At 39.2% G+C, this 24433-nt stretch overlaps 1 protein-coding gene and 1 long non-coding RNA gene across 3 annotated transcripts in view; one reads left to right on the forward strand and one right to left on the reverse strand.

The window, feature by feature from the left end:
• On the forward strand, nucleotides 1-21299 carry LOC101959480 (glutathione S-transferase alpha-3). 2 transcript variants are annotated; one of them, XM_005318564.5, is made up of 7 exons: nucleotides 1-159; nucleotides 11391-11497; nucleotides 14291-14342; nucleotides 14907-15039; nucleotides 17553-17694; nucleotides 19800-19931; nucleotides 20796-21299. In XM_005318564.5, exons 2-7 carry the CDS (start codon nucleotides 11411-11413, stop codon nucleotides 20913-20915), a joined length of 666 nt encoding a protein of 221 aa, XP_005318621.2. In that variant the 5' UTR covers nucleotides 1-159; nucleotides 11391-11410; the 3' UTR covers nucleotides 20916-21299. The 2 variants fall into 2 exon arrangements, with proteins under 2 accessions (XP_005318621.2, XP_077876018.1); XM_078019892.1 differs by lacking the exon at nucleotides 1-159 and adding an exon at nucleotides 5802-5823.
• Nucleotides 10779-24433, reverse strand: part of LOC144366183 (uncharacterized) — a 24385-nt gene continuing 10730 nt past the window's right edge. Inside the window, exon 2 of the long non-coding RNA XR_013425105.1 lies at nucleotides 10779-11010. This is a non-coding gene — a long non-coding RNA (uncharacterized LOC144366183). The remainder of the gene's footprint in view (nucleotides 11011-24433) is intronic.

The following is a 24433-nucleotide window of genomic DNA, read 5'->3' on the forward strand; positions in this document are numbered from 1 at the left end:
TCCCCTCCCCTCCCCTTCCCTCCACCCTCCACCCCGTCACCCGCCCCTCCTCTGGGCAGCCTGCTGCCTTTCTTGTCCTTCAAATATAAACACCACAAAATTACCTAGATATTCTTTAAATCCCTCTTCTCAGAAGATTCCTTTGGCTCAAAAAGAGAGGTAAGAAACTTGTTTTGGTGGTTGTTGTTGTTTTTTCCTGCTTTCTCAACTGAGCTAAATTGTACTACGTGCTCAAAAACAAAATGAAAGAAAAACTAAAATACATTTCTAAAAGTTCCCTTCACATTCCTTTCACAATTTAAAATTTGAGCCAATAAAGTTTTAAAAGACTTTTCTTAATCTTAACTTATTTCATTTGCCAAGCCCAATTTATATATTTTAAATTATAGGACCTAGATATGACTATGAGTTTCACAGACAAAAACTATAAAATCTATTTCAGTTTATGCATTTGTGTCTATATATGTTTATTTTATAAATGTGTGATTTTTTCTACCACTGATACATAAATGCTGTATTTTAATTAATTTAAGCAAAAAATGTGTGAATTTTTCTACCACTGATATATAAATGCTGTATTTTAATTAATTTAAGCAAATTAACTCAGCACGTATAATAAATAAAACTTATCCTCTTAAAATTCATATAGAGTAATTAATCCAAATCACTTTTGTTCATATGAGTTAATAAATCTTTGGTAAATAAAGCCAGTTTTGAAATAGTTAGTAAAATAAAATAAAAAGTTCAAATTTGTCAGTATTTAAATATAATGGACATTTTTGCTTGGGTCTGCCAGTCAAACAGGTTATATTGTCTCTGCTAAATGTTGTAAGGCCATAAAACAGTTGCTACTTTGATATTTCTGATGCTTGTCTTGTCAGTGAGTTAAAGCTCTAAGGGCCAGCTGTTGGGCCTCCTAAAGCCCTGCACATATCTTATTTTGAACTATGTCTTCAGTTTGAAGCCTCTGGATTCTAAGGTCTAGGCAGGTGGCCATGGTAAAATCTGGGGACATGTGTGTGTGTCTGAAACTCCTGGACCTCCAGCTACAAGGCAAAGCTAAACAAATAGGGCTTATTCTCCCTGGCTGGGTTCTGCCTGCTGGCCATTATGTAAGGGGTCAGAGCCCACAGGCATTCACAGCTGCCTGCCTTCTGTCCTAGGTTCTGCACCCAGTGTATAAATCAAAGGACCCATACCAGATGGGCCCTGTTTCATAGCTGCCCTGAGAGCCATATAGGTGCTTGGGACACCACCTAACTAGGGAGAAGGAGGGATTGGGAAGGATAATGTTGTCTGATGTCTCAGAGGCCTTGGTTAAAACAAGGCTGGCTAAAGCCAGGCATGGTGGTGCATGCCTATAATCACCTGGGGAGGCTAAGGCAGGAGGATTGCAAGTTCAAGGCCAGTGTCAGCAACTTAGTGTGGCCCTAAGTAACTGAGTGAGACCCTGTCTCAAAATAGGGCTGAGGTTGTGGCTCAGTGGTTAAGTACCCTTGGGTTCACTTCCCTGTAAAAAAAATTTTTTTTTTAAAGATGAGGCTGGTGCTGGAGTTGTGGCTCAGTGGTAGAGTGCTTGTTTAGCAATGGGGTCTATTCTCAGGACCACATACAAAAAAAGAAAAAAAAATTTAAAAAAAGGTCCATTGACTGAGTCAAGGTTAGCTTAGTTTTGCTTTAAAAATATAAGTAAATAAAATTGCAACTAAGAACTGAGATAATAATTAGTCTTATTCTTTACAAATGGTTTAGACATAATTATTAAAATTAAGTAAATTAAATATGACATCAAAGTAATGGAATAAAAATATAAAAACCAACTATGTCACAATAATAATTATATAATATATATCTACTAAAAATAATTCCAAAAATCTTTTATTAACTTAGTCTTAAAGTTATACTATTTGACAGATATTTATAAAATGATGAAGTCATTTCTAAGAAACCTAAAATATAAAAACATAATTACTAATTATAAAACTTGGTTCATATATTTTGACATCTTGTTTCTACATGGTATAGGAATGTTAAATATATAACTCTATTAATAATCATAAGAAATTGAGAAAACATATTTCTAGAAGTTATAAAATGGTAAACACTGATATAGGGCAACTCTCAGTGCTTCCTAGTTTTCACTAAAAATTAAGGTTGCTAAAAATTTAAAAGTATAATAAACATATTCAATTCTCTATGCAAAGATACAAAAACTAAGTTGTTTGAAAAAAATTATAAAGACATAAATTCTTTTACTGGAAAGACGAAGTTTCTCTAAGCTCAGAGATTTTAAGTAAATTTAGTAAAAGATATAAAAACCAGATGGGTAGAAACTAGTAAGTAGTGGGGAAAGATGCAAAGAATGGTGTAAATATGAGGATATATTTTTGGTATAGAAACTTAAAAAGAGAAAAAGAATTTTTTGTTGTTGTATGAGAAAGAAATTTGTGATAGAGTAAAATTTTTATCTGACAGTTGAATGACTAGATTGCTCCACAATGAAAAAATATATGTGCAATATAGAACTAAAGATTTAAGCAATCATGAATGGTTTGTAAATGACAAATCTTATTAATGAAAAGTTGTATGTGATCAAGTTGGCTATAATTAAAAAAAACTTTTTATAGATTTGTCTAAAAGTTAGGCATCCACAAAGTTGAAGACAAAATGTAGTTCTTTGTGTTTAAAGCAATAGTGTTTTCTTAAAATAGTGATCTGTTCTTAATAAAAACTAGCAAGATGTTTGGTTTTTAATTCCAAAATCTGCTTATAAAAAAATTCAACCATTTTCTGAATTTTGCTTTTCCTTTTTACAGTATACATTTTTTAAAAAAATTAAAAATTTTTTCAATTAGTTACACATGACAGTAGAATGCATTTGTGGACTTTGATATGTCATACATAAATGCGGTGTGCAATAACTTTTCTGATTGTACATGTTGTAGAATCACATTGGTCATGCAGTCATATATGTACATACAAGAATAATGTCTGCTTCATTCTACTATCCTTTCTATTCCATATTCCCTCACCTCCCTTCACTCTCCTCTACCTAGCCTAAAGTAGCTCTATTCTTCCTTAGCACTCCCCCCCACATTGTGAATTAGCATCCTCATGTCAGAGAAAACATTCGGCCTTTGGTTTTTTGAAATGGGCTTGTTTCACTTAGCATGATGTTCTCTAACTCCATCCATTTACTGGGAAATGCCATAATTTCATTCTTCTTCAAAGCTGAGTAATATTCTATCAAATGGAACCACTATTTAGCAGAGCTATTCCACTCTTTGGTCTATATCCAAAGGACTTAAAATCAGCATACTACAGTGATGCAGCCATGTGAAAGTTTATAGCAGTTTAATTCACAACAGCTGAATTATGGAACCAACCTAGGTGCCCTTAAATAGATGAATGGGTACAATATGCAATTAGGCGTTACTCCCTCAATTCTTTGGTTGGCTTCTGTAAACGCATTATTTTTTCCCAGTTCTGACTCTGCTGTTAGGGCCCAAATTAAAAATGTTTATCTAACAGTCATGTATTTCCCTCCTCCAAGGACTAGTTTGACACCCAAGGAACCTAAACTGCTTCCCTGCAGGAGAAACAATCACAATACAGGATTTTCTTTACCTTTTGGTAACTAACCTAAAAAGCACAGAGTTTGTGTTTTGTCAAGATGTTTTTTTGTTTGTTTGTTTTGTTTTGTTTTTCTTTTGCTATCTTAATTAAATTTTGATTACTTAAAAAAGAAAACCTGGGCCTTTGAAGAATAAAGATTTTTTAAATTTATTTGTTTGAAAGTCATGATCACTTTATAGGTAGTTAAATCTGGTTTATAAATCACAGTAACTAAATAAATAGCTATTATTTCACAGTAACCCATAATCTTATTTTGATCAAGTGTTTGAAACCCTTAGTATATGACATACTTCCACAAATCAGATTCTAAAATTAAGTCTTTTGGGATTCAAAACAACCTTAAACATTTCATAAGACCCTGGAAGGCTGAGAAAACATAAACTAGCTTGTTTGATTTGTTACATTACATGGAAAAATGGATGTTAAAATGGTGTTTAATCTTCTTTAAGTCATATTTGCATAACTGTGCTATTAACATGTTTATTAGTATTAGTTTGTAGGTTTTCTCATTGGATGAAAGCCTTTCCTTATAGATGAGCTACTGCTATAGAACTATGGAACAAATCATCTAAAGTGCATCTAAAATGATCATGAGTCCAAATTGGGAGATTACGCAGTGATAAAAGTCTTTATTTTGCTGGAAAATCAGACAAATATCTGTAGAATCTGACCCATTCTAGAGCATTTATGTTATACACACTCAATTGGCAAAATGTATAGACTCTGACATTGCCATAGCCCAGAGCTCTTTCCATAATTGTGTCCAATTTAAGGCCTATCTCCCTTAGAGAAAGCGTCTTTCTCCATTTAAAATCATGAAAAAAACCCTATGCACTTTGCCCTGTAGTCCTGCACTCTTAAATCACACAAGGAGGAATTCTTGCATATTGTCAAGAGCTCACCAAGGTTGTCAATAAAAATCCATTGGGCTAGTGATGAAGCTCAGAGGTAAATCATTTGCTTAGCATGCTCATGTCCCTGGGTTCAATCCTCAGCATCAATCACTCAATCATTACTCTTCATTAAAACAATCTTGGCACAGTGTGCTCCAGGAAGACAAAGATCCCCTTCCCCATGGTTTATAGCTCACTGCAACCAAATGAAAAGGACCATATGAAGATGGTCTAAACCACAAGACATGTCTCTAGGGAGCTGACTCTCCTGCTGAGCAAGAAAAATCTCTGTGTTGTTCTGACCCAGCCCTACCTTTCCTAAAGGACTCCCCCCTCCGGCCCCTGGCCTTTGCTCATGTTCTGAAATCACCAAATAATTTCTCCCCTGTGAGCCATGATTCCTGGGATTGAGCCTTCCCAGCTCAGTGGGATTTCCTCTGCACAGCAAGAAACACTAACTATAGAGATAACCTCATCTGTGTGGTCTTTGGTGAAGATTTTTTGTGACAAAGGGAAAATGATAATACAGAAACCTAAATGTCTTCAGAATGGTCAAAAAGAGAAGAAAAATCCTTTTCTAAGCCTTAGAGATTTTACTGGTGTGGTAAAACTATACTTCACAAAGTTTGAGAAATACTAACTGTGTCATTTTGTCTTTTGACCTGGACACCCCAAAGCATTTACAAAATACATGACCACCTGATTGACACAGAATTTGTACCATCTTGCCAATTCTCCCTGGATGATGCAAAGCTGGGGTACTTACATTCTTTTTGTTATGACAATCTCAGTCCTGCTTAACCTTAGTGAAGTATTCAGTTGTTATCTATACTGCCACTGTGTTCCCATGTGCAAATCTATTCTGCACCAGAATAAAATAGTGCTTTCAATTATGATTTTTTTTTGTTTACATGCCTAATGTCACAGTGGAAGTTTCAAATCTGTCTAAATCTTTGCATTCCATTCATGAAAACTGTGCAGATTCCTCAAAAACTCCAATCCTCACTGACAGGCAAAGAGAATAAAATCTGTCAGAGTGTTTTGGTTAAACTTTGTCAACCCTGAAAAGCAACATATTAACCAACAGTTTTCTGATAAGAAGATGACTTGGCACTTTCCTTCTAGTCCAGTAGAGAAACATGTGGTCCCTAAACACTATGCAGGTGACTTTTCCTTAATTAGACTCTACTCTGTACTGGGAGGAATTATTCCAATGAATAAGTAGTTCCTAAACACACTAGGGACTCTTTCTCATTGTGGTGTTGTGGAGCTAAGAAGGAGCTACCCTTAATAGGTAAGTATTGATCTAATCAATTGTCCTACATTTCTTCACATGCTCATCTTTAGATACCAAGAAAAATACATTAAAATATCTGTAGCTACAACCAAAAGTCTGTCTTATGTTCACATTAAGCCTTCTTTTTGTGCTTAGGTGACAGTTCAAGAATTATTGATTTAGTTTCTGTTGGATACATCTTTACAGAAATGTTGACAAGAAGAATTTAGAAAACTAGGGCAGGAGGGTTTCATGGTATGAGAAAAAAAAATGTCAGCAAGAAAAAGAGAAAAGAGAGACGACCACAGCATAGACCAACTGAGGCTGTGACTAGTGAAGAGGGATGTAGGAGCTTATGCTAGAGTTGTTTTATTTCTATAAAAGTCGTCAACACACAACTGTGAATTGTGTTACTGTATTGCAACTTAGCCTGTGAAGATCAAAATTCATATTGATTACGATATAGAAAATGTAGTCTGGATACCAGAGGAACTAGACTTTATTTCACTCTTTGCTACTAATTAATCAGATGGCAAGTCTTATCTCTCTGGGGTTCACCATCTCATGGAAAAACAGGAGAATGACTAAGTAAGTTTTCTTAACCTTGACAAGACTACCCATTTGGCCTGATTGTGGAGGGCTGTCCTGCTTATAGAAGGATATTCAGAGGCTTCCTGACCTCACCCCACCTGATGCTGTAGCACTTCCTATGCCTCCACTGGGTAGACCTTGATGCCAAGAAACCTCTCCAGACATTTCCCACCATCCTCAGCATTGGCAAAGCAGTGCCACTCTGGTTGAGGATCACTGGGAGACATGATTTCCCAGGTGATAACACTCAGAAGTCTACATGCAAAACCCGACAATCACTGGAGCATGTAACTTGTTCTTAAAAGCACAGGAACACTTACCTGAATGCATGAGTCTTTAGAATTGGAATTTAAAAGCCAGCAATGCACTGCACGAATGTTAATATTGGGAAGAAGGAACGTTTCTACAAAGGAGAGACTGAGTTTCAGGGAGAATGTCTGAAAATCCAGGTGTCAGAGAAATCAGGGTCTACCAGAATCACACGACATAGTGCAGCACCTCTGGGAGAAGATACTGAAATGACAATGAAGAAAAGCATGTTGCAAGAGGCTGCAGAGAGAGGATTTGGAGAAGGATGAGCTTGATCCTGGTTTACAGTGTAGGAAGCAGACACCTGGAGGGGGCAAAATCCATTCAGTCTAGAGATAGAGAGGCTACTCTGGTACCCAATAGTTCATTTGGTTAACAGCTGGGTCCTCAGTTCTCTGAGGCTGACAGGATTCTTCCCTTGTGCTGACTACCTGGTGAGCAGCATCATGGTTCTGATACCAGAATTAGAAATCAGGATCAGGTCCTTGGTCCTCCAGTGTTGATGATTAAACACCTGTGTAACACTGAGGCAGAAAGCAAATTTTAATTAAGAGACGAGAGAGAGAGAGAGAGAGAGAGAGAGAGAGAGAGAGAGAGAGAGAGAGAGAGAGAGCGCCACTCCTCTGGAGAGGAGCTGGAACCCAGAGATGGAGCCCTGGGAGTGGGGCGTCTTGCATTTTTATAGATGTCAGGTTTTTTTATCCTTTCCTCTTCCTTCTCTTATCATGCCTACATGACCAAAAGGCAGGAACAAAGCTGCCCAGGGGGGCAATCCTTGTGTTGGAGAGTATGACTCTTCCCTCCCCTGGAGATGTTAGCAACTGCTTGATGGGGAAGTGCTCTCTACCCATTTCCTTTTCTTTGATAATCTGGCTACCTGTCTTTGCCTTGTTCTCAGATCTTGGGTTGGAATTCCCAGAGACCCATAAAGTGAATTCACTTCCAGAGTCATTCTGATCTGCCAGGTGTCTATAATGCTGTGTCCATGACTAGATTTAAACCCCTTTGGGGAAGAGACCAAGTCAGACTGGTACCTTGCTCCCTATAGCCTCATCCTTGCCTGGTACATGGAAACTGCTTCAGAGTTCTATAGACAAAACAGAGATACAGATAGATGAATAGTACATGATGGGTGGATGGTCAGTTAGTGGATGGATGGAAAGAGAAAGATTCATGGGCTACCCAGTGTGTTCAGGTGCACACAGATGTGTGCCCAGGAGCTGGAGAAACAGTGAGCATCCATGTACTGAGTGCCTACTACGAGTGTATGCACATTATTTCAATTTCTGAAAAGTCCTCAAAGTTAACTGTAATTCTATGAATTTTCAGAAAAGAAAATTGAGAGAAAATTAAACAATCTTAGCTCTTGGGTTTTCACATCAGAGGTTCCAAGTGAGACACACTTAGTGAAAGTAAAAAAGAAGAAAGAGAAAGACTTTCACTTTCCATGAGGCTCAGTTAAAGAGAAAGGGAGTGGGAGAAGCACCTTCAGGGGAGAGAGACGGGAAAGAAACAACATACTTTTGTGTCACAGGTTTTACTTGGGTGGGAGGAAGATTGTTAGAAGGTCCCACCCAGGTATTGCCTCTGGATTGACAGATTATAGTACCTGACAACAAAGGGCAACTCTTGGTCATCTTGGCCTGACTGACAGGTCTTCATTAAATCTAGCTTTATAGAATTTAAGGTCAGGGGGCTGCAGTCTGAATCATCCTGCTTTTCTCAGCCTGAAAATCTCTGGTGTGTGTTGTTTGTGTAGGTTTTGTTGAAGATGTCTTAGCAGGTAAGCCCTCTGAGCAAACATATCCTTGCTGTTTGCCTTTTGGCCCTCGAATTCATCTATCTTCCTCCATTTATAGGAGGAATAGAGCTGAGACCAGGCAAAAGGTCCTGATTTAGCCATCTTGTTATCAATTGCAGCTCCAATGAGACTGTTGATGAACCATGTTGTTGTGTATTGAGTATTTTCCTAATTCTGACCCACTGTTCATGCCTAACTCTTGTTTAACAGTCATAGAGGGGACATTCACAAGTAGGCACTAACCATGAGTGAGGAAACTCCCACTTTCTGTGCACCCAGCAAAGCTTCATAGGGACCTCTGTCCCAGGCTTGGCCTGGCCTCTGGAAACTTCACATTCAGAAGCTGGAGAAAGTCACTTAGAAGAAAGAGCACCATAATAGAGCCTTATGTAAGGTAAAACTCACTTCCCTGTGTAACAGGATCCTTAGTCAACAGCTGGAGAAAGCCCAGTGTAAGGATTTGAATCATTTGAATCATGTGACTCTGTGAACCTTTGTTCTGAGCAACTGAAGGCACCTGGCAGCTGGGTGAGTTTCACTCTCCTTCCCTTGTGCTGACCATGCCTCCTCCACTTCCCTCCTGATAAAGAACAATGGACTTCCCAACAGACTAAGAGTTGATTCAGTGTTTCTAAAGGAGTTAAAGGTTAGATTTTTGTGTGACACATTTTAAAATATGGATATTTAAAACACTTTGATACCTAAAATTCAATCACACACAATTTTTCAGAAGTACTTCTAATGGTAAAGACAAGTATATTTTTGTGTTAAACTCAATGTCAAAACTTTGCAAGAAGACAGAATGTTTTATAATAGAACTTCAGATGAAATGTAACAGTCTTCCCTTGAAGTCCTCTCATTAGGACTCCTGCTTTCAGTGGGTCTCCTATGATTGTATTCACACTCATGACAGTAAAGTCACCTCAGTTCTAGAAGCCATTTATTTTCATTCTCTGAATCTTCGCTGTGCTCCACCCCCTGAGAGCCTGAGACACAGCCAGAGCCATTGAAGCTCCTTCACTGGATGCCATCAGTGTGTCTAGTACCACTTACAAAGGCCATCTGAGCACACACATGCACACACTCCTATGCACACTCCATACACTTAACTGAAGTGAAACCCTCTCCAAACATTGCTTACCCTTTCCACACCCTGATATTTGCTGTTCCTTTCTGATTCATTTACAAAATTAATGGGTCTCACAATCCACAGAAGGATTGCTTTGCATATTTTGAAAATCAGTAACAGAAATTCAAGCCTAGACTTTGGTTTTGAACAGAGTTGAGTTTGAACTCTGGTCCATCCCTTCATATGGGCAAGTTCTTTTAGAAACCACATCATCCCCAACTGTAAAATGATCACATTCTATGAAGTCCCCTGAGGATTAGTTTCTTTTAGGTTAAACTTGTGATAAATTTGTGACATTTTCAGGGCGTGGCTAGCATTGAACCATCAAGTGAATGTAGCTCCATCCCTTTGCTAGATCACACAAAAAGCTGTAGAGTGTGGCATTCCAAAAAAGAAAGAAATCAGCAACCTCTGCCTCTGGGAGGAACTGGGACCTTGTGAGCTACAAGTGAACAAATCCTGAGCCCTCATTTCTACTTCTGATGCAATGCAGCCTAACAGCCAAAGGACTGAACAGTGACTTTGCTCCTCTTGGTCCTTGCTGTTGGTGGCATCCTTATTTCAGAGCCTTTACAAATTCTCAAGGGCTTCACCTGTGTGGTTCTAGACCCTCCTTGTTCTTGTTTCATGTTGTGATTTTTCATGTCCCCTGGTGTCTTTGGTGTGACTGGACATTACATTTCACTTCCATGAGGCTCAGTTTCATGAACTAAAGAGTGCAGATTAAACACAACTGATATCAAAGCTGTCTGAATATCAAAAACATGATTATCAAATGAGATTGGTATTGGGGTGGGCTCTGGAAGTTTTCAATAAATTCTGGTTCTTTCTCTTCCCACTAACATCCTCTACCATTCATGGTGACCAATGAGCCTGCCAAGAATAGTCACATTTAACTAATGGGGACATGAGACTGGTTTGGTGCAATCTGAGGGTGGCTACTGACGGGTAACCCATTGGACCTAGGTGTATATTCCAAGAACTTCTCCCACCCTGTCACAAAGAAGGCAGGTCTTTCTTTTGTATAGCTGGTGGTGTTCTACCATACATCTGAAAGTATGTTTTTTGATATAATGGTCTGGAAACCTTCAATCCCTGTTCACTGCTTCCCCTGGAAAAGGACAGTGACTCAAGGAAAATTGCTGGGGAAAAGAAAAAAGATTTATTGAAAATGTAGCAAATCAAAGGTACTTCCAACAAAGACCATGTTGCATAGGGTTACAAGTGCAAGGCTTCTACTGGGAGTTGTGAGAATTGCATCACAGAAGCAGGTGCCAGATTAGTTACACATTCCAGTGTACTTAAAAATTTGGGGTGGCCTGCTCTTTTTGATGCATGAATTGCTGTTGGCATAGGTCACAGGATGTTCTGGGTTCTGTAAATTGAAAGAAAATTTGCTGATTAGAAAGTCATATGTTCTTCTCTTTTTAGTTACTTTCCCCAGGAATAGCTCCTTTTGCATTTTTAGGATACCCAAATTTATTTCCCCCACAGATCAGGTGAGATGGAAAAAGCATCTTTCCCCTGAAGGTCAAGGGGGTGATAACATTCTCTGAAGAACAATTTTAAATCCCTTAGGTGGCCTCAGTCAGAGTTGTCTTCTACTTGCAAATTTAACCTAAGACTAACAATGTGTTGCCCAACTTTGTGAATCAAAAATTAGTCATTTTTTAAAGCCAACGAAGATCAAGTGAAGCTAAAGGGTTTGTTTAGATTTTGCCATAGTGACAGTTTCATTTGCTCACACACATTTAGGAAAACCCCACACTGCTATCATGGCAGGGAAGCCCATTCTTCACTACTTTGATGGACGGGGCAGAATGGAGCCCATCCGATGGCTCTTGGCTGCAGCTGGTGAAGAGGTAAGTTCTGGGTCAAGTCATTTTAAGTTGGATCTAATATTCACTGTTATTACATACTTTCCTCACATCAGCTACGTGATATTTCTTACTGGTTACCATGTCATGAGTTGTGCCTTAAACAAAACTGCCAATTTTAAGAGATTCACAGACATAACCAAATAAATTGTCAGTATTCTCATCAAAGAGGATAAACATTAATGTAAAAAATATATCACAATTTGTGGAAGTTATCTGGATTTGTGTTTAAACAAACTGTAGAACATAATTTATAAAACTTATAAAAATTAGAAACATGATCATTGAATATTGATGATAGTAAATTATTATTAATGTTCTTGTTATTAGGAACCATGTTTAAAAATAACTTGGTATAGTTCTATATTTTAGAGAAACTAATTAAACTATCTCAGAATGAAACACAGTCTTGTGTCCTGAACAATGAAGACACAGCCTGAGAAACCTGGCATTGGACAATTTTGTTGTGCAAACATTATAGAGTGCACCAACACAAAACCAGAGGGTATAGTCTACTATATTGTGGGCTATGTTGTGTGGCCTGTTGTTGGAAAGTCCCACACCTGTATGTCATGATACTGTACCGAATACTGTAGGCAATTGTAACACAATGATAAGCATCTGTATATCAAAATGAAAAACATGCACAGTAGAAGTATGGTATAAAATATGAAAAATGGGAAACCTAATTTCAGTACTCTACCAGGCCTAGAGTTTACAAGGTCTGGCAATTCCTCCAAGTGAGTCCCTGAGCAGGTATTGAGTCAAAGTGAAGGCCCAGGTCACTACCTAATGCTGTTTGGACTTGAAAAGTTCATAAAGGCCCATGTTTTAAAGGTAAGGTGTGTTCCTAGCCTGAGGCACCATTGGAAGGCAGTGGAATTATTCGGAGGTGGGGCCTAGTGGGAGAAGTTTTGTCCTGAGGGCTTGCTTTTGAGGGGATAATGGGAATGCATCCCCTGTCTCTCTTGGTTTCCTGATAGCCAAGATGTGAGCAGTTTGTTCTACCACATGCTGCCTGCCATGCTGTTCTGCCTTGTCATCAAGCAACAGGGCCAAATGATCAGGGACCAAAACCTCTGAAACAGTGATAAGCAAAATAACCTGTTCCTCTTAAAAGTTGATTATGTTAGGTATTCCTTAAAATAATGAAAAGCTGATTTAGCACAATGCACATTTTATGAATCTGCACACACAGGCTACACTCAGTTTATTAAAATGTTTTCCTTCCTCAATAATAAATGAACCTCAGTTTACTGTAAATTTTTTTTGACAAATTTTTAAATTTTTTAACCTTTTGACTCTTTCATAATAACACTTAAAACTGAGACATATTATGCAGATGTATAAAATATTTTTATTCCTTATTCTCTTAGCTTTTTCCATTTTTAATTTTTATTTAATTGTATTTTAAAAGATTCTTCTGTTACAAGTTAAGAAGCAAACACAGATTCAGAATTAACAATATCTCTATCTTCTACCTCCCCATGGTGTTCCACTGGAAGGTTTTGGGGGCAGTAACAGGCATGGTCCTGTCCCCTCCCATGATCACTGTACCTTCTTCTGGTCTAGCTACTAAGGACATTTCTGAAGCTTCTCCTGTGGAGGCATCACTGTGCAGAAATATGTGCATGGTGGATTGCTTGGTTTGCTTTTTTTCATTATATATATTTGCTTGGAAGCAGGTAATGTACCATGAAAAGTCCTCCCTATTAATGAAACTTAGTCATTCATTTGGAGGTTATGTTTTCAATTTTTTTAAAAAAATTGTTTTTTATATAAGCTATTCTCAGTGATCGCAACTTTTTGTTTTGTTTTGTTTTTATAGTGCTGGGGATTGAACTCAGGGCAGTGTGTAAGATAGGCAAGTGCTCTACCCCTAAGGGCTATACTGCAGCCCTCATGTTTTCAATATTTTGGTGGAACTTTGGAGGTCTACAAAGACTTCTACAAAATGCTTCACTGAGTTTTCTTAGGGATTCTTCCTTTTCTTCTCCTTTTGTTTTCTATTCCCTAGCCTCTTCTTCCACTATGTATTCACTAATCAATGGGAAATTTTCAGTTCCTTTATAGGCTAATGGCACCATCTTTGTGTACCTAGTCAGTGATTGACTGAAACTTTGTTATGAGGCACATGACTGTGCATGAAATCTGGGGTGAGATTTCCTTTAAATTATTACCAGAGAAGAAGAGTGAGTTGGCACCTAGATGAAAGTCTGTTGATACCAGTTGATAATTGTTGAAATTGGTGAGGGATAAAGGAGCAACAATATACTCAATTGTTTATTTTTATGCATGTCAGAAATTCCCATTTAAAAAGATCTAAATTCTACCATATAAGAAAATGAATGCAATTATACTGAAAATACACCCCACAATTGTGAGGTGGGCAGGAGGGAGGAGACAGTAACAAACTGCCTATTAACCATGGAACTCGTCATTCAACATAATTGTGTGGACACCTGTAAAGAACCAGGTTTTGTAGTAGGTCCTGGGGATACACAGTGAACTAGACAGATGAGGTCTGTGCCCTTGAGCAGCCCACACATCTGTGATGGATGGGATCAAGCATTTGTCAGGGTTGTGACCCATGCATTTTTCCTGATATATGTAATATAAATTTCCAGATATCCTTGACCAGACTCTACCATAAATATGTCCAATCTCAAAAATCTTACCAACTTCATATCACAGGTAGACAGGAGTAATTCAAGCCGACAAGCATGCAAGGCGATTGAGTGAACTAATCAGGACTCATTTACCTTTTCTGCTTTTCAGTTTGAAGAGAAATTCATGAAAACTCGAGAAGACTTGGAAAAGTTAAGAAATGGTAAGAACAAATATCCTAATACCTCTTAAAAGAGTTCCTAGTGGAAGATTGAAAACCAGACAATACTCTTGTTTTTGTGAGGATGGCAGTACTGACAGAGGAGAGGTAAGAAAGTGGTTAAACTGTAAGACCTGGCAACTCTCTGGGGACTAAAAAAAGTGAGGCCTTTGTGAATCCTTGCTAAGGAACAATCTCAGGGCCCCCTGCATGCCCTCTTCTTGCTTTCTTCATATGCTGAATGGAATTAGCTCCTGACCAGTCGCAGGCTCCCCATATTCTTCTAAAATAGCCCCAAAGTTGGGCTAAACACACAACCATTCAGGGACACACAATGTATACGGATGGATGGAAAATTAAAACAGCTATGAGATATGAGGCTAAACGTAAAGCAGTTGGATAAGTAAAAGAAGAAACAAAAACTAAAAATAAAGTGGTATGTTACTCAAAAACATACCAAGCAATATTTTTCCCCTTTCCATCTTCAGTCATTTTCACAACTGTTCTACTTTGTGAACACGTCTGACCCACAGACATTTTATTCTGTTTGTTTTCTCCTTCCACAAGATGGGAGTTTGATGTTCCAGCAGGTGCCCATGGTGGAGATCGATGGGATGAAGCTGGTGCAGACCAAAGCCATTCTCAACTACATTGCTGCCAAACACAACCTCTACGGGAAGGACATAAAGGAGAGAGCCCTGTACGGTATATTTTTTATTTTAAATCAACAGATAACATGGGAAGGATTTAGGTCGTTCCTTAAGTGGGATAAACCATGGCTGGGGGATCATGAACAGCACCAGGCTGACTCTGGGCATATTGCATAGTTTCTTTAGTATGAATGGGTAGAACACTCATATGAACAGTGACAGAATGTAGACTAGTAGTTTCTGAGATCAATTTGGGAGAGTGCTATGGAGATGCAGGAAGAGTAAGCATGGAGTGGATTCAGGGCAGTGTCATGCAGAGAAGATGCGGTTCATGGAGTTTTGCAAATCTTGAGGAACTATGAATTCAGGAGGATGGTGGAATCCTGATTCCATTTGCTTAGCTTTAGAGGTTAAACTCTAGGCAATAGCTTGGGACAGGGAAAGGATTTGAGTGTCTAGACTTGAAAGCCTGTGAAGGAAATATCTGAATCACCTGATTTTCCATTTCCAAAAAGTACAAGACTCACTGGCAGGAACCTAAACTACCCTCTTCTTCTACAGATGGGTCAACTTGATGAGGGCTGGTATGAGTCTGTGTCAAGTCATGAGGGTGATGCAAAGCATTTCAAGTAGACTTGAAGAAGCCCACTGACTCAGCACTGGGGTTTAGGTCTCCTCCCTCCTTGGCTGGAACTGCTTTATTGAAAATAACATCTTGTTTGGAACTGTGGAAAGTTCCTCAAAAAGTTAAAGAGTTACCAATAACCCAGCAATTTCAGTACTAGGGATATACACAAGAGGAATAAAATACATTCTGAGTGGTATTTGTACACAAATGTTCATAGCTCATTATTCATAATACCCAAGAAGTGGAAGTAAACTAAACATGCAGTGGATGAATGAATGAAGGAAGGTTCTCTAGTCATACTGGAATAGTATTTGTTGTGCAAAGAGATGAAGTACTGATGCATGTGGCAACATGGATGGACCTTGAAACATTATGTCACATAAAAGAAATCAGACCTAGGAGGCCACATATTGTATGGTTTATCTAGCATGAATGTGCAGAACACTCATATGCACAGGGACGGAAAGTAGATTAGTGGTTTTGGAGCTGGTAGGAGAGGTGGTATACATGTTTTTGTAATCCATCCAGCATGGTAAAAATGTTGTGGAACTGGAAAATGTTAATATTCTGTGAGTGTACTAAAAAATTCACTGAATAGTAGACTTTAACTGAGTGACATTATGATGTGCACATTTGTCAATAAAACGGCTTTTAAAAAAGAATTTTGGAAAGCCTGTTTGAAGCAAAAGAAATGAGGCTCTCCTATACTATACACAAACTATAACTATATAAAGAATTGCACCAAATCTTGGGTGGAGGCCTCAAGAAATGCAATCATGATCAGCATTGGGCAATCCTACATGGAAAATGTTAGGGATCATGATTTATGAGAAATAATAGGGAGTACGTGATTTCTAACATCGAACATGAAAATGATCCTGTACTATATGATAAGAAGAGCGAGGGAGAGGGACTTGTCTGAGAGGCTGGGCCAGGGACTCTGTCTTCAGTTTACTTATGCACATAGAGCATAGCCTATATGTACTACCAGTGTTTACAGACACCAAGTTCTCTACAGACCTTAACTTGTGATGTCCCAGTATACTCTTTGGAATCGTATGTGGTCAGGTGTATTACAAAAATTTAGACATGTCCTCCCTATAGGTTGCTCTAAGAAATAAAGGTTAATCTATAAATAAAACCCAGAAGATTGTAACTTGATTTTGAAGGGTCCCTACTGGAGGTGAATTATTTTGCTATTGTATGATGTGCTCTATTTTCTTGGATTTCTTTTTTAAAATTTTTTAAATTTCTTTTTTTAAAAAATAAATGACAGTGGATTGCATTACAATTCTTATTACATGTATACAGCACAACTTTTCATATTTCTGGTTAAATATAAAGTATGTTGACACCATTTCGGTTCTTCACACATGTACTTTGGATATTGATGTCCATCACATTCCACCATCATTGCTAAGCCCCTGCCCCCTCCCTTTCTCTCCCTCCCCTCTTCCCTATCTAGAATTCATCTATTCCTCCCATGTTCCCTCCCCTCCCTTCTCCAATATGAGTCAGCTTCATTATATCAGAGAAAACATTCAGCATTTGTATTTTGGGGGGGATTGGCTAATATCACTTAGCATTATCTTCTCCAAGGCCATCCATTTAACCTGCAAATGCCATGATTTTAATCTCTTTTATTATTGAGTAAAATTTCATTGTGTATATATGATACATTTTTTTATTTATCCATTCATCCACTGACGGGCTTCTAGATTGGTTCCACAGTTTAGCTATTGTGAATTGTGCTACTATAAACATTGATGTGGCTGTGTCCCTGTAGTATGCTGTTTTTAAGTCTTTGGGATAGCTGGGGAGGGATAGCTGGGTCAAATGGTGGTTCCATTCCCAGTTTTCTGTTTTCTTGGATTTCAAAACTATAAAATCTGGGACAGAAGGCATTTGACAGAATACTTGTTTTTTTGCTTTCAGAATTGATATGTATTCAGAAGGTGTGGCAGATTTGAATGAAATGATTCTTTACTACCCATTCCTTCCACCTGGGGACAAAGAAGGACGCCTTGCCCAGATCAAAGAGAAAGCGAGAAACCGTTATTTTCCTGCCTTTGAGAAGGTAAATGGAAGCTGTTTCACCTTCAGGGCACCTTCTAAACTGAAGGCTGATGGGATGAAGCTGGGGCAGCCCAGAGCCCTTCTCAACTATGCTGTCACCAAATACAACCTCTATGGGAAGGACATAAAGAAAAGAACACGGTTTCATGTATTCTTACATCAACATGGGAAGGATTTAGATTATAGCTTGGGTGAGAAGGACCAGGGTAGGGGGATCATGACCAGAATCAGGCTGGCACAAACACTAGCTTTCTCTTTATCTGAGAAAGGCTTTACTATTGATGGGAGAATCCAGTGGAAACAAGGGAAGAGTCACATAAAACAGGATGCAGCACAGTGATAGAGTTTAGAGAGTGTCTCAGAGTCTAGAGAGCATTTTAGTCCTAACAGGTTATCTTAGCACTTGGGAATGCTATGTGAACAATGCCATAGACTGGAAGGTTAAACATCAGACATATTTCTCATAGTTCTGGAGGCTCAGAAGTTACAGATCAAGGACTGGTGGATTGGTGTCAAGCAAGCCTTGCTTCTTGGTCCATGAATGGCTGACTTTGGGCTATGTTCTCCTATGACAGATGGGTCTAAGGTCTCATTATATGTGCAGTAGTGCCATTCCTGAGAACTCTTCCCACAGGACCTAATATGTCACAAAGGCCCCACCTAACAGCATTGGGATCACAACTTATGAGTTTGGGGGACTCAGACATCCTTCACATAAGAGAAGCAGGAGAAAAACAGTGCCTGGGATTCCTTGGACACTGACCTTCCCTTCCAGAGGGCCTTCTTGCATACTGATTTAGTACTCTGGCACTCAGGCATTGTGTGAAGATAGACTTGGAGAAAGGCTTCCACTAGTGATACCAAGTTCAAAGTTTTAATTACTGGGAATCAAACTAGAATTCTCTATGTACAGAATTCATAGTACAGAATTAGGCCTTAGGTGTTGGGAAGTTCTGAGAACACTGGAGGTAAAGCTAAAAGAGTGCTCTAAATTATAGCACAAATATGTTGTTGTGGTTTGTTCTCGTACCAAGCAATTGTTCACACTTCTCTATTTATACTTAATCTGATAGGTTGGTTGACAAAATATTTTGTTTAAGTGGGAGTGCCATGGGGTTTTTCTTTATGCTTCATCATTTCAATATAACTGAGATATTTAAACAAATTTCAAATATCACCCCCAAGATTTCTTTTGTGAAAATATTAATACATTCATAGATATTAAAAGAAAGTTTAAAAACCCATAACTACACATCCAAAAATAGTAGAATTTACATCTTATGATGTCAACTTTATCACATTCCCCTCTCTCTACTCCTGTTTTGCCAATCAAACATATTGCTTTTCCCATGCATTTCATACTAAGATGCAGATGTCAGTGCAGTTCACACCTAGATAATGCAGCATGCGGATTGCAACTTAGTGTTCAAAGCCAGTGTCACAAAAGATATGATGATTGAAGTTTGTTTTAGATCCTACACACATAAGCAGCAAATTGAGAAATCAGACAAGAGGAAAAACAGAGATACTGAAATTATATACTCATAGGGGAAAGTGCTTATTAAAGTGGAGACACTGGGGCTGGGGGTTGTAACTCAGTGGAAGTCCGCTTGACTAGCATGTATGAGGCATTGGGATGGATTCTCAGCACCACATATGAATATATGCAAAATGAAGGTCCATCAACAACTAAAAAAATATATATTTTTTTTTTAAAAAGTGGAAACTGGAGAGAAAGAGAGAGCAGAGGAGAAAGAAATATCCTGAAATTACCTGCTGTGCCATTTAGAGTGTGGGGCTCAGGGAAAGGCAACACAGCAAGGTCATGCCCTTGGCATGTGTGGAAGACATAGGTCATGGTAAAGGGTGTGAACAATGCAAGAATGTATGAAGGAGAATGAAAGGATCATGCTGGATTTCCCAGAGGAGAGAGCAGTGCCCCAATTCTCACTCTCCCTTCTGAGTCAGGGACCTGAAGAAAGATCTGCAGCTCTATACCTTCCCAGGAGGCAGCAGCTGGGGAGAGTTGAGCTCAGAGGCTATGGGACAAGCTGGGGCCCCAGTCTGGCTATGTGTGTTCATGAGCTGACTCCTTCCATTCTGCAGGTGTTAAAGAGCCATGGGCAAGACTACCTGGTTGGCAACAGGCTGAGCAAGGCTGACGTTCACCTCACTGAACTTCTCTACCACACAGAAGAGCTGGACTCCACTGTTCTGGCCAACTTCCCTCTACTGAAGGTGCTCTCTCTCAAGTCCTCACAGAGGCCCACACCTCCCATCAGGAATCTAACATCTAAACACTGGGGCTGGTGGTGTTCTGACTTCTAGCCATCTCTAGGCTTCACCCTCCCTTCCTTGGACTCCAGAAAGGTCTTCTAGGCTCTGATTCTGTGGAATGAAAAGAATCTTGCTATGCAAGGACATTTAAAGTGAATGCTTCTCTAAGAAGTATATTTAGCTTGGATAATAAGTGAAACCAAGGGCCCAGCTTTCTCCTCCCAGCCCCTATTCCACTTGGATTCTGACCATGACTTCCTTGGGAATCTCTTCATCCCATTTATGCCTTGTCTTTCCATGATGAGGAAGTCTCCTTCCATCTGTTTTCCTTCCTCCCCCTCAGGTTCCCAGCCTCAGACATTATATTTCACTCTGCAAACCCCCACGCTTGAACAATCCCATCTTTATCTCTCAGTGTGATAATTTGTAGCACCTGCCACCTGGATTTGCTGGTCTCTTTCTATCATCGTTTCTAACTCAGTTTTCCCATATCTTCTTTTCACTCTGTTTGAGTGATTCTTTTATCCATACGTGACGGGCACATGTCACATATTTTTTCTTATATCATTCAGTAGCAATGAATCTGCAGGATTAAAGTGTAAAGCAGATGAAAAGAATGCTGGAACGGAATACAGTTTTAAGGAGAAGTTGAGGGAATTGGTATTGAGCTTTATTTTCTAGCTCTTATCTTTTTTCTCATTGGTGATGTTTCCCAGACAGCATGCTGTGCTGGTGGAGGGATTCAGACTTCCTGGTTGTATTAATGAGTATTGGTTTGGGCTCCACTCTGAGGCTGTGGTCTGAGGCTTCACTTCTTCATCGCAGGCCCTGAGAACCAGAGTCAGCAACCTGCCCACAATGAAGAAGTTTCTGCAGCCTGGCAGCCAGAGGAAGCCCTTTGATGATGAAAAATGTGTGGAAGCAGTAAAGAAGATTTTCAGTTAAATGAGGCTGACATGGAGACATAGCACATACAATACTGGGCTGTATTCAAAAGATGATCTTGATTACTAACAGGCTAACAAAGTTTCCCCAAATTTAAATTAGAAATGAGCTATGCAGACTTCTTTGCAATGCAGTCTATTTGGTTTTAGTGAGGTTTATAACCATGATTACTTCTTGGCTATCTCTTTAATTTGGATAGAATGAAAAAGTTTCTTAAGCTCGATCTATTAAGAAAAACTGTCTTATATCATCTGTCATGAACTCTCTCAAAGAATTAAGTAGAAATTTTCGTCTGACACTCTGCTTAGGCAAAAATATATATTTTTTTGTTTTGTGTTTTGCTTCCTTTCTCACCAAAACACATTAAAAACCACCTATAAAGAATCATTTTCTTTCAATTTTTTTCCTCTTAATTATTCAATGTATATTTACCAGCATGAAATATTCTGTGTTCTTGGAGCCAGATAATCAATGATAAAAAAAAAAAAACCTGATACATTCTCTACACTCATGGCAATGGATCTAGTGAGAGAAATAAACAAAAAACGGATAAACTAATCTAAAATCATGCACAGCATGTGTATCACCTTCCTAAGGCTGCCACAAGAAATTCCTACAAACCTGCTATGGTTTAAAATAATGGAAATTCATTCTCCTACAGTTCTGGAGCTAAGTGGGGTGTCCAGGTATGAGCGGTGCCGTGGTCTCTCTGAAGGCTTTATGGAAGGCTCCTTCTTAGCCTCTCCCTAGTGTCTGACAGGTGCTGGCCATTCTGGGAGTTTTTCAGTTTTTTTGTCACAACACTCTAATCTCCTCTTTCATGGTCACAGGACAATCTCCCTGTATGTGTTGTCTGTCCAAACTGCCCTCTTCTTATGAGGATACCAACAGCTGGATGAAGAGCCACCCTATTCCAGGGTGACCTCACCTGTACTATTTCTGCAGAAACCCTTTTTCCAGATGAGGTCACACTGACAGGTAGTCAAGGGTAGGACTTAAACATAGCCCTCTCACAGGACAGATTTTCTCCTACAACACCATGCTCAGAGGAGTTAATGTTGGGAGGGCACCATCAGTAGACATCTGCTGAGATCTGTGGGTGAGACAGGTTTCTCAAGGAGGGGAGTCATATCTGAGGTGAGATGAGCAGAAGGGACTATCAGTGAGGGGGGTGGCACCAGCACTGGGCAGCAGGAGTAGAATCCAGGCAGAGGTCAGCACAATCAGTGGCCAAGAAGAGGCCAAGCACTAAGTATTTCAGGAAAGAGAACACAGCTGCTCTCAGGGGAGCATTAAAGCATAAGACAGGAACAAGTGACCCTGAGGGGACATCAGGAAACAGGGCTCAGAGTTTGGAGTAAAGACTTTGAAGACCATAGAAACAAGTTAGATTTTGTCTCGAGCAAAACAAAAAGTCATAAAGTAAACCCTCACACCTTATCTTGCCAAAATGACATAAAATCACATTTAAAAACTGTTCTTTAAAGTAACTCAGAAAAATGTCATTTTCCCCCACTGAGAGTCTCTTATGCATGTTGAAAGATAAGTTTAGGCACATTAAATTTTTAACAGGTTTATTTCAGGAGACAGAATTTCATGTATCTGGCATTAACAAACCAGAATGATTAGGCCACCACCCAGATGGATGTGAGAGGAAAATTATAAGGTAATAAAGGAAACAAATAAGGAAAATATTTGTTTGGTTAAAATGGAAAGTCACTGGTTAGATGTCAGCCAGCAGTTTCTGATGAGATGAGCTTTAGTTAATATTTCCTGAGCACATGACCTTCCTGATGAGTCGGGTTTCAGTTTATATATAGAGACTTAGGGACCTGAGATCTCTCATCCTAGTAACCTCTGAATTAACTATTCTAAACACCACATTATATCGAGTACCCTGGGGGCTTACTCCATTCAAGGAATCCAGTAGCTCAGAAACAATATCTGAAAATCTGAATGGTCCTCTGCTGCCATCTGCACACACTGCCCCTGCTGTCCCCACCATTTTTCTACCTGAAGAGCAGCAGCATTCACAATCCCTACAGGAAGGGAAGGAAGAGGAGGTCTCCTTTAAATCTGGAATCTCAAAATACAGATTGAGAGAATTAGTCATTTGTTCTTTATCAAGCCTATGGGATCTAGGGAGTTGAATTTTCTGGCCTAGTTCCCGCTAGCCATTTTCATAGTGTTAGCTTCCCCACAGATGGTTCTGGTAGGGCAGTGGGTGACCTGGGACTCATTTTTTTTTTTAATGTCTATTCAATGTTAGGTCAACTGAGCCCAACCAAGATGTTCCTTCCTAGACAGCTTCCTAAAGGGTTTTCAGTTCCCTTTGCACATTTACCTGCTTCCTAACACCTGGAGACTCCTTAGAAAATTAAGTGGGGGTGGGGGTGGGGGGTTCTGTTAAAAGCCCTTTCAACACTATCCTCTGGATCTGCCTTGAGAACAGAAAAACGTATTTTGCATTGTGGTATACATGAGACTTTGGGGATCTGAGGCAAATTTTTTTCACCATAAATCTGGAATGTCCATCAAAAGACTACATTTGAAGGACTGTTCTTCAGTTTGGCACTATTGAAAGGTAGTGAAAATCATTTTTACCTGCCTGATGTGTGACTCTGAAGAGGATTGTGGGAAGCTGGTCTCTTCCTCTTCCTCTCCCTCCACCCTGCCTTAGATCTTTTTTTATTCCTGGACAACATGATTTCAGCAGTTTTCCTCTGAAACATGTTTTTGCCATCCATGATATAGTGGCCCACCACAGGAACAAAAAAAAAAAAAAAAATAAGGTCAAATGAACCCTGAGTGAAATGCCTGAACTGTGAGCCAAAATAAAACTTTCCTCTTTAAAGATGATTATCTCAGGTCCTTTGTTATGGAAAGGGAAGCTGACTAACATGCTCTAGAACAAAGATTTTTTAACTCATCAAATCCAGAACTGCTTAGCTTATGACATATATTTAGAATTTCTTTTTATCCTGGAGTGAGTTTCCCAAGATTTACCTCATTGCTCTTGGTGCTAGGAATACAAGATTGAGGAATGCATAATAAACCATAATGAAAAAACTCTGCATAAAAGGAATTACAAATCAATATGTCACACTGGGCCAAGGAGCATCCCTGCAAGAAGCCAAAGAACCAGTCCAAAAGAGTGAAGCCAGACATGGTAGTACATACCAGTAATCCCGGCACTTAGGAGGCTAAAGCAGGAGGGTCACAAGTTCCAATTCACAATGAGCAACTTCATGAGACCATGTCTCAAAATAAAAAGTTAAAAATTAGTTGGGGTATAGCTTTGTGATAGAGCAACCCTGGGTTCAATTCTCAGTAAAAAAAGAAAAAATAGAAGAGCAGAGAGGCGGGCACTGAAGAAAGTTGAATGAAATACCTATTTAGAAGTATAAGTATAGGATGAAGATCCCTCAAGTGGGGATTGGAGAACTCTGAAGCTGGCAACAGTAAGAAGACTCTACCACCCCGTCCCTCAATGAGAAGTGCAGAAATGACAAGGTCCT

Source organism: Ictidomys tridecemlineatus, chromosome 8, assembly GCF_052094955.1.
Source record: "Ictidomys tridecemlineatus isolate mIctTri1 chromosome 8, mIctTri1.hap1, whole genome shotgun sequence".
In the NCBI taxonomy this organism is placed as follows: domain Eukaryota; kingdom Metazoa; phylum Chordata; class Mammalia; order Rodentia; family Sciuridae; genus Ictidomys; species Ictidomys tridecemlineatus.

What these genes read in the sequence shown, in the direction of transcription:
- LOC101959480 (XM_005318564.5), top strand. Translation starts at nt 11,411, where the DNA reads ATGGCAGGGAAGCCCATTCTTCACTACTTTGATGGACGGGGCAGAATG. An exon ending in GACATAAAGGAGAGAGCCCT is followed by an intron (nt 15,040 to 17,552) that starts GTACGGTATATT and finishes TTTTGCTTTCAG; the next exon opens with AATTGATATGTATTCAGAAG. An exon ending in ATTTTCCTGCCTTTGAGAAG is followed by an intron (nt 17,695 to 19,799) that starts GTAAATGGAAGC and finishes TCCATTCTGCAG; the next exon opens with GTGTTAAAGAGCCATGGGCA.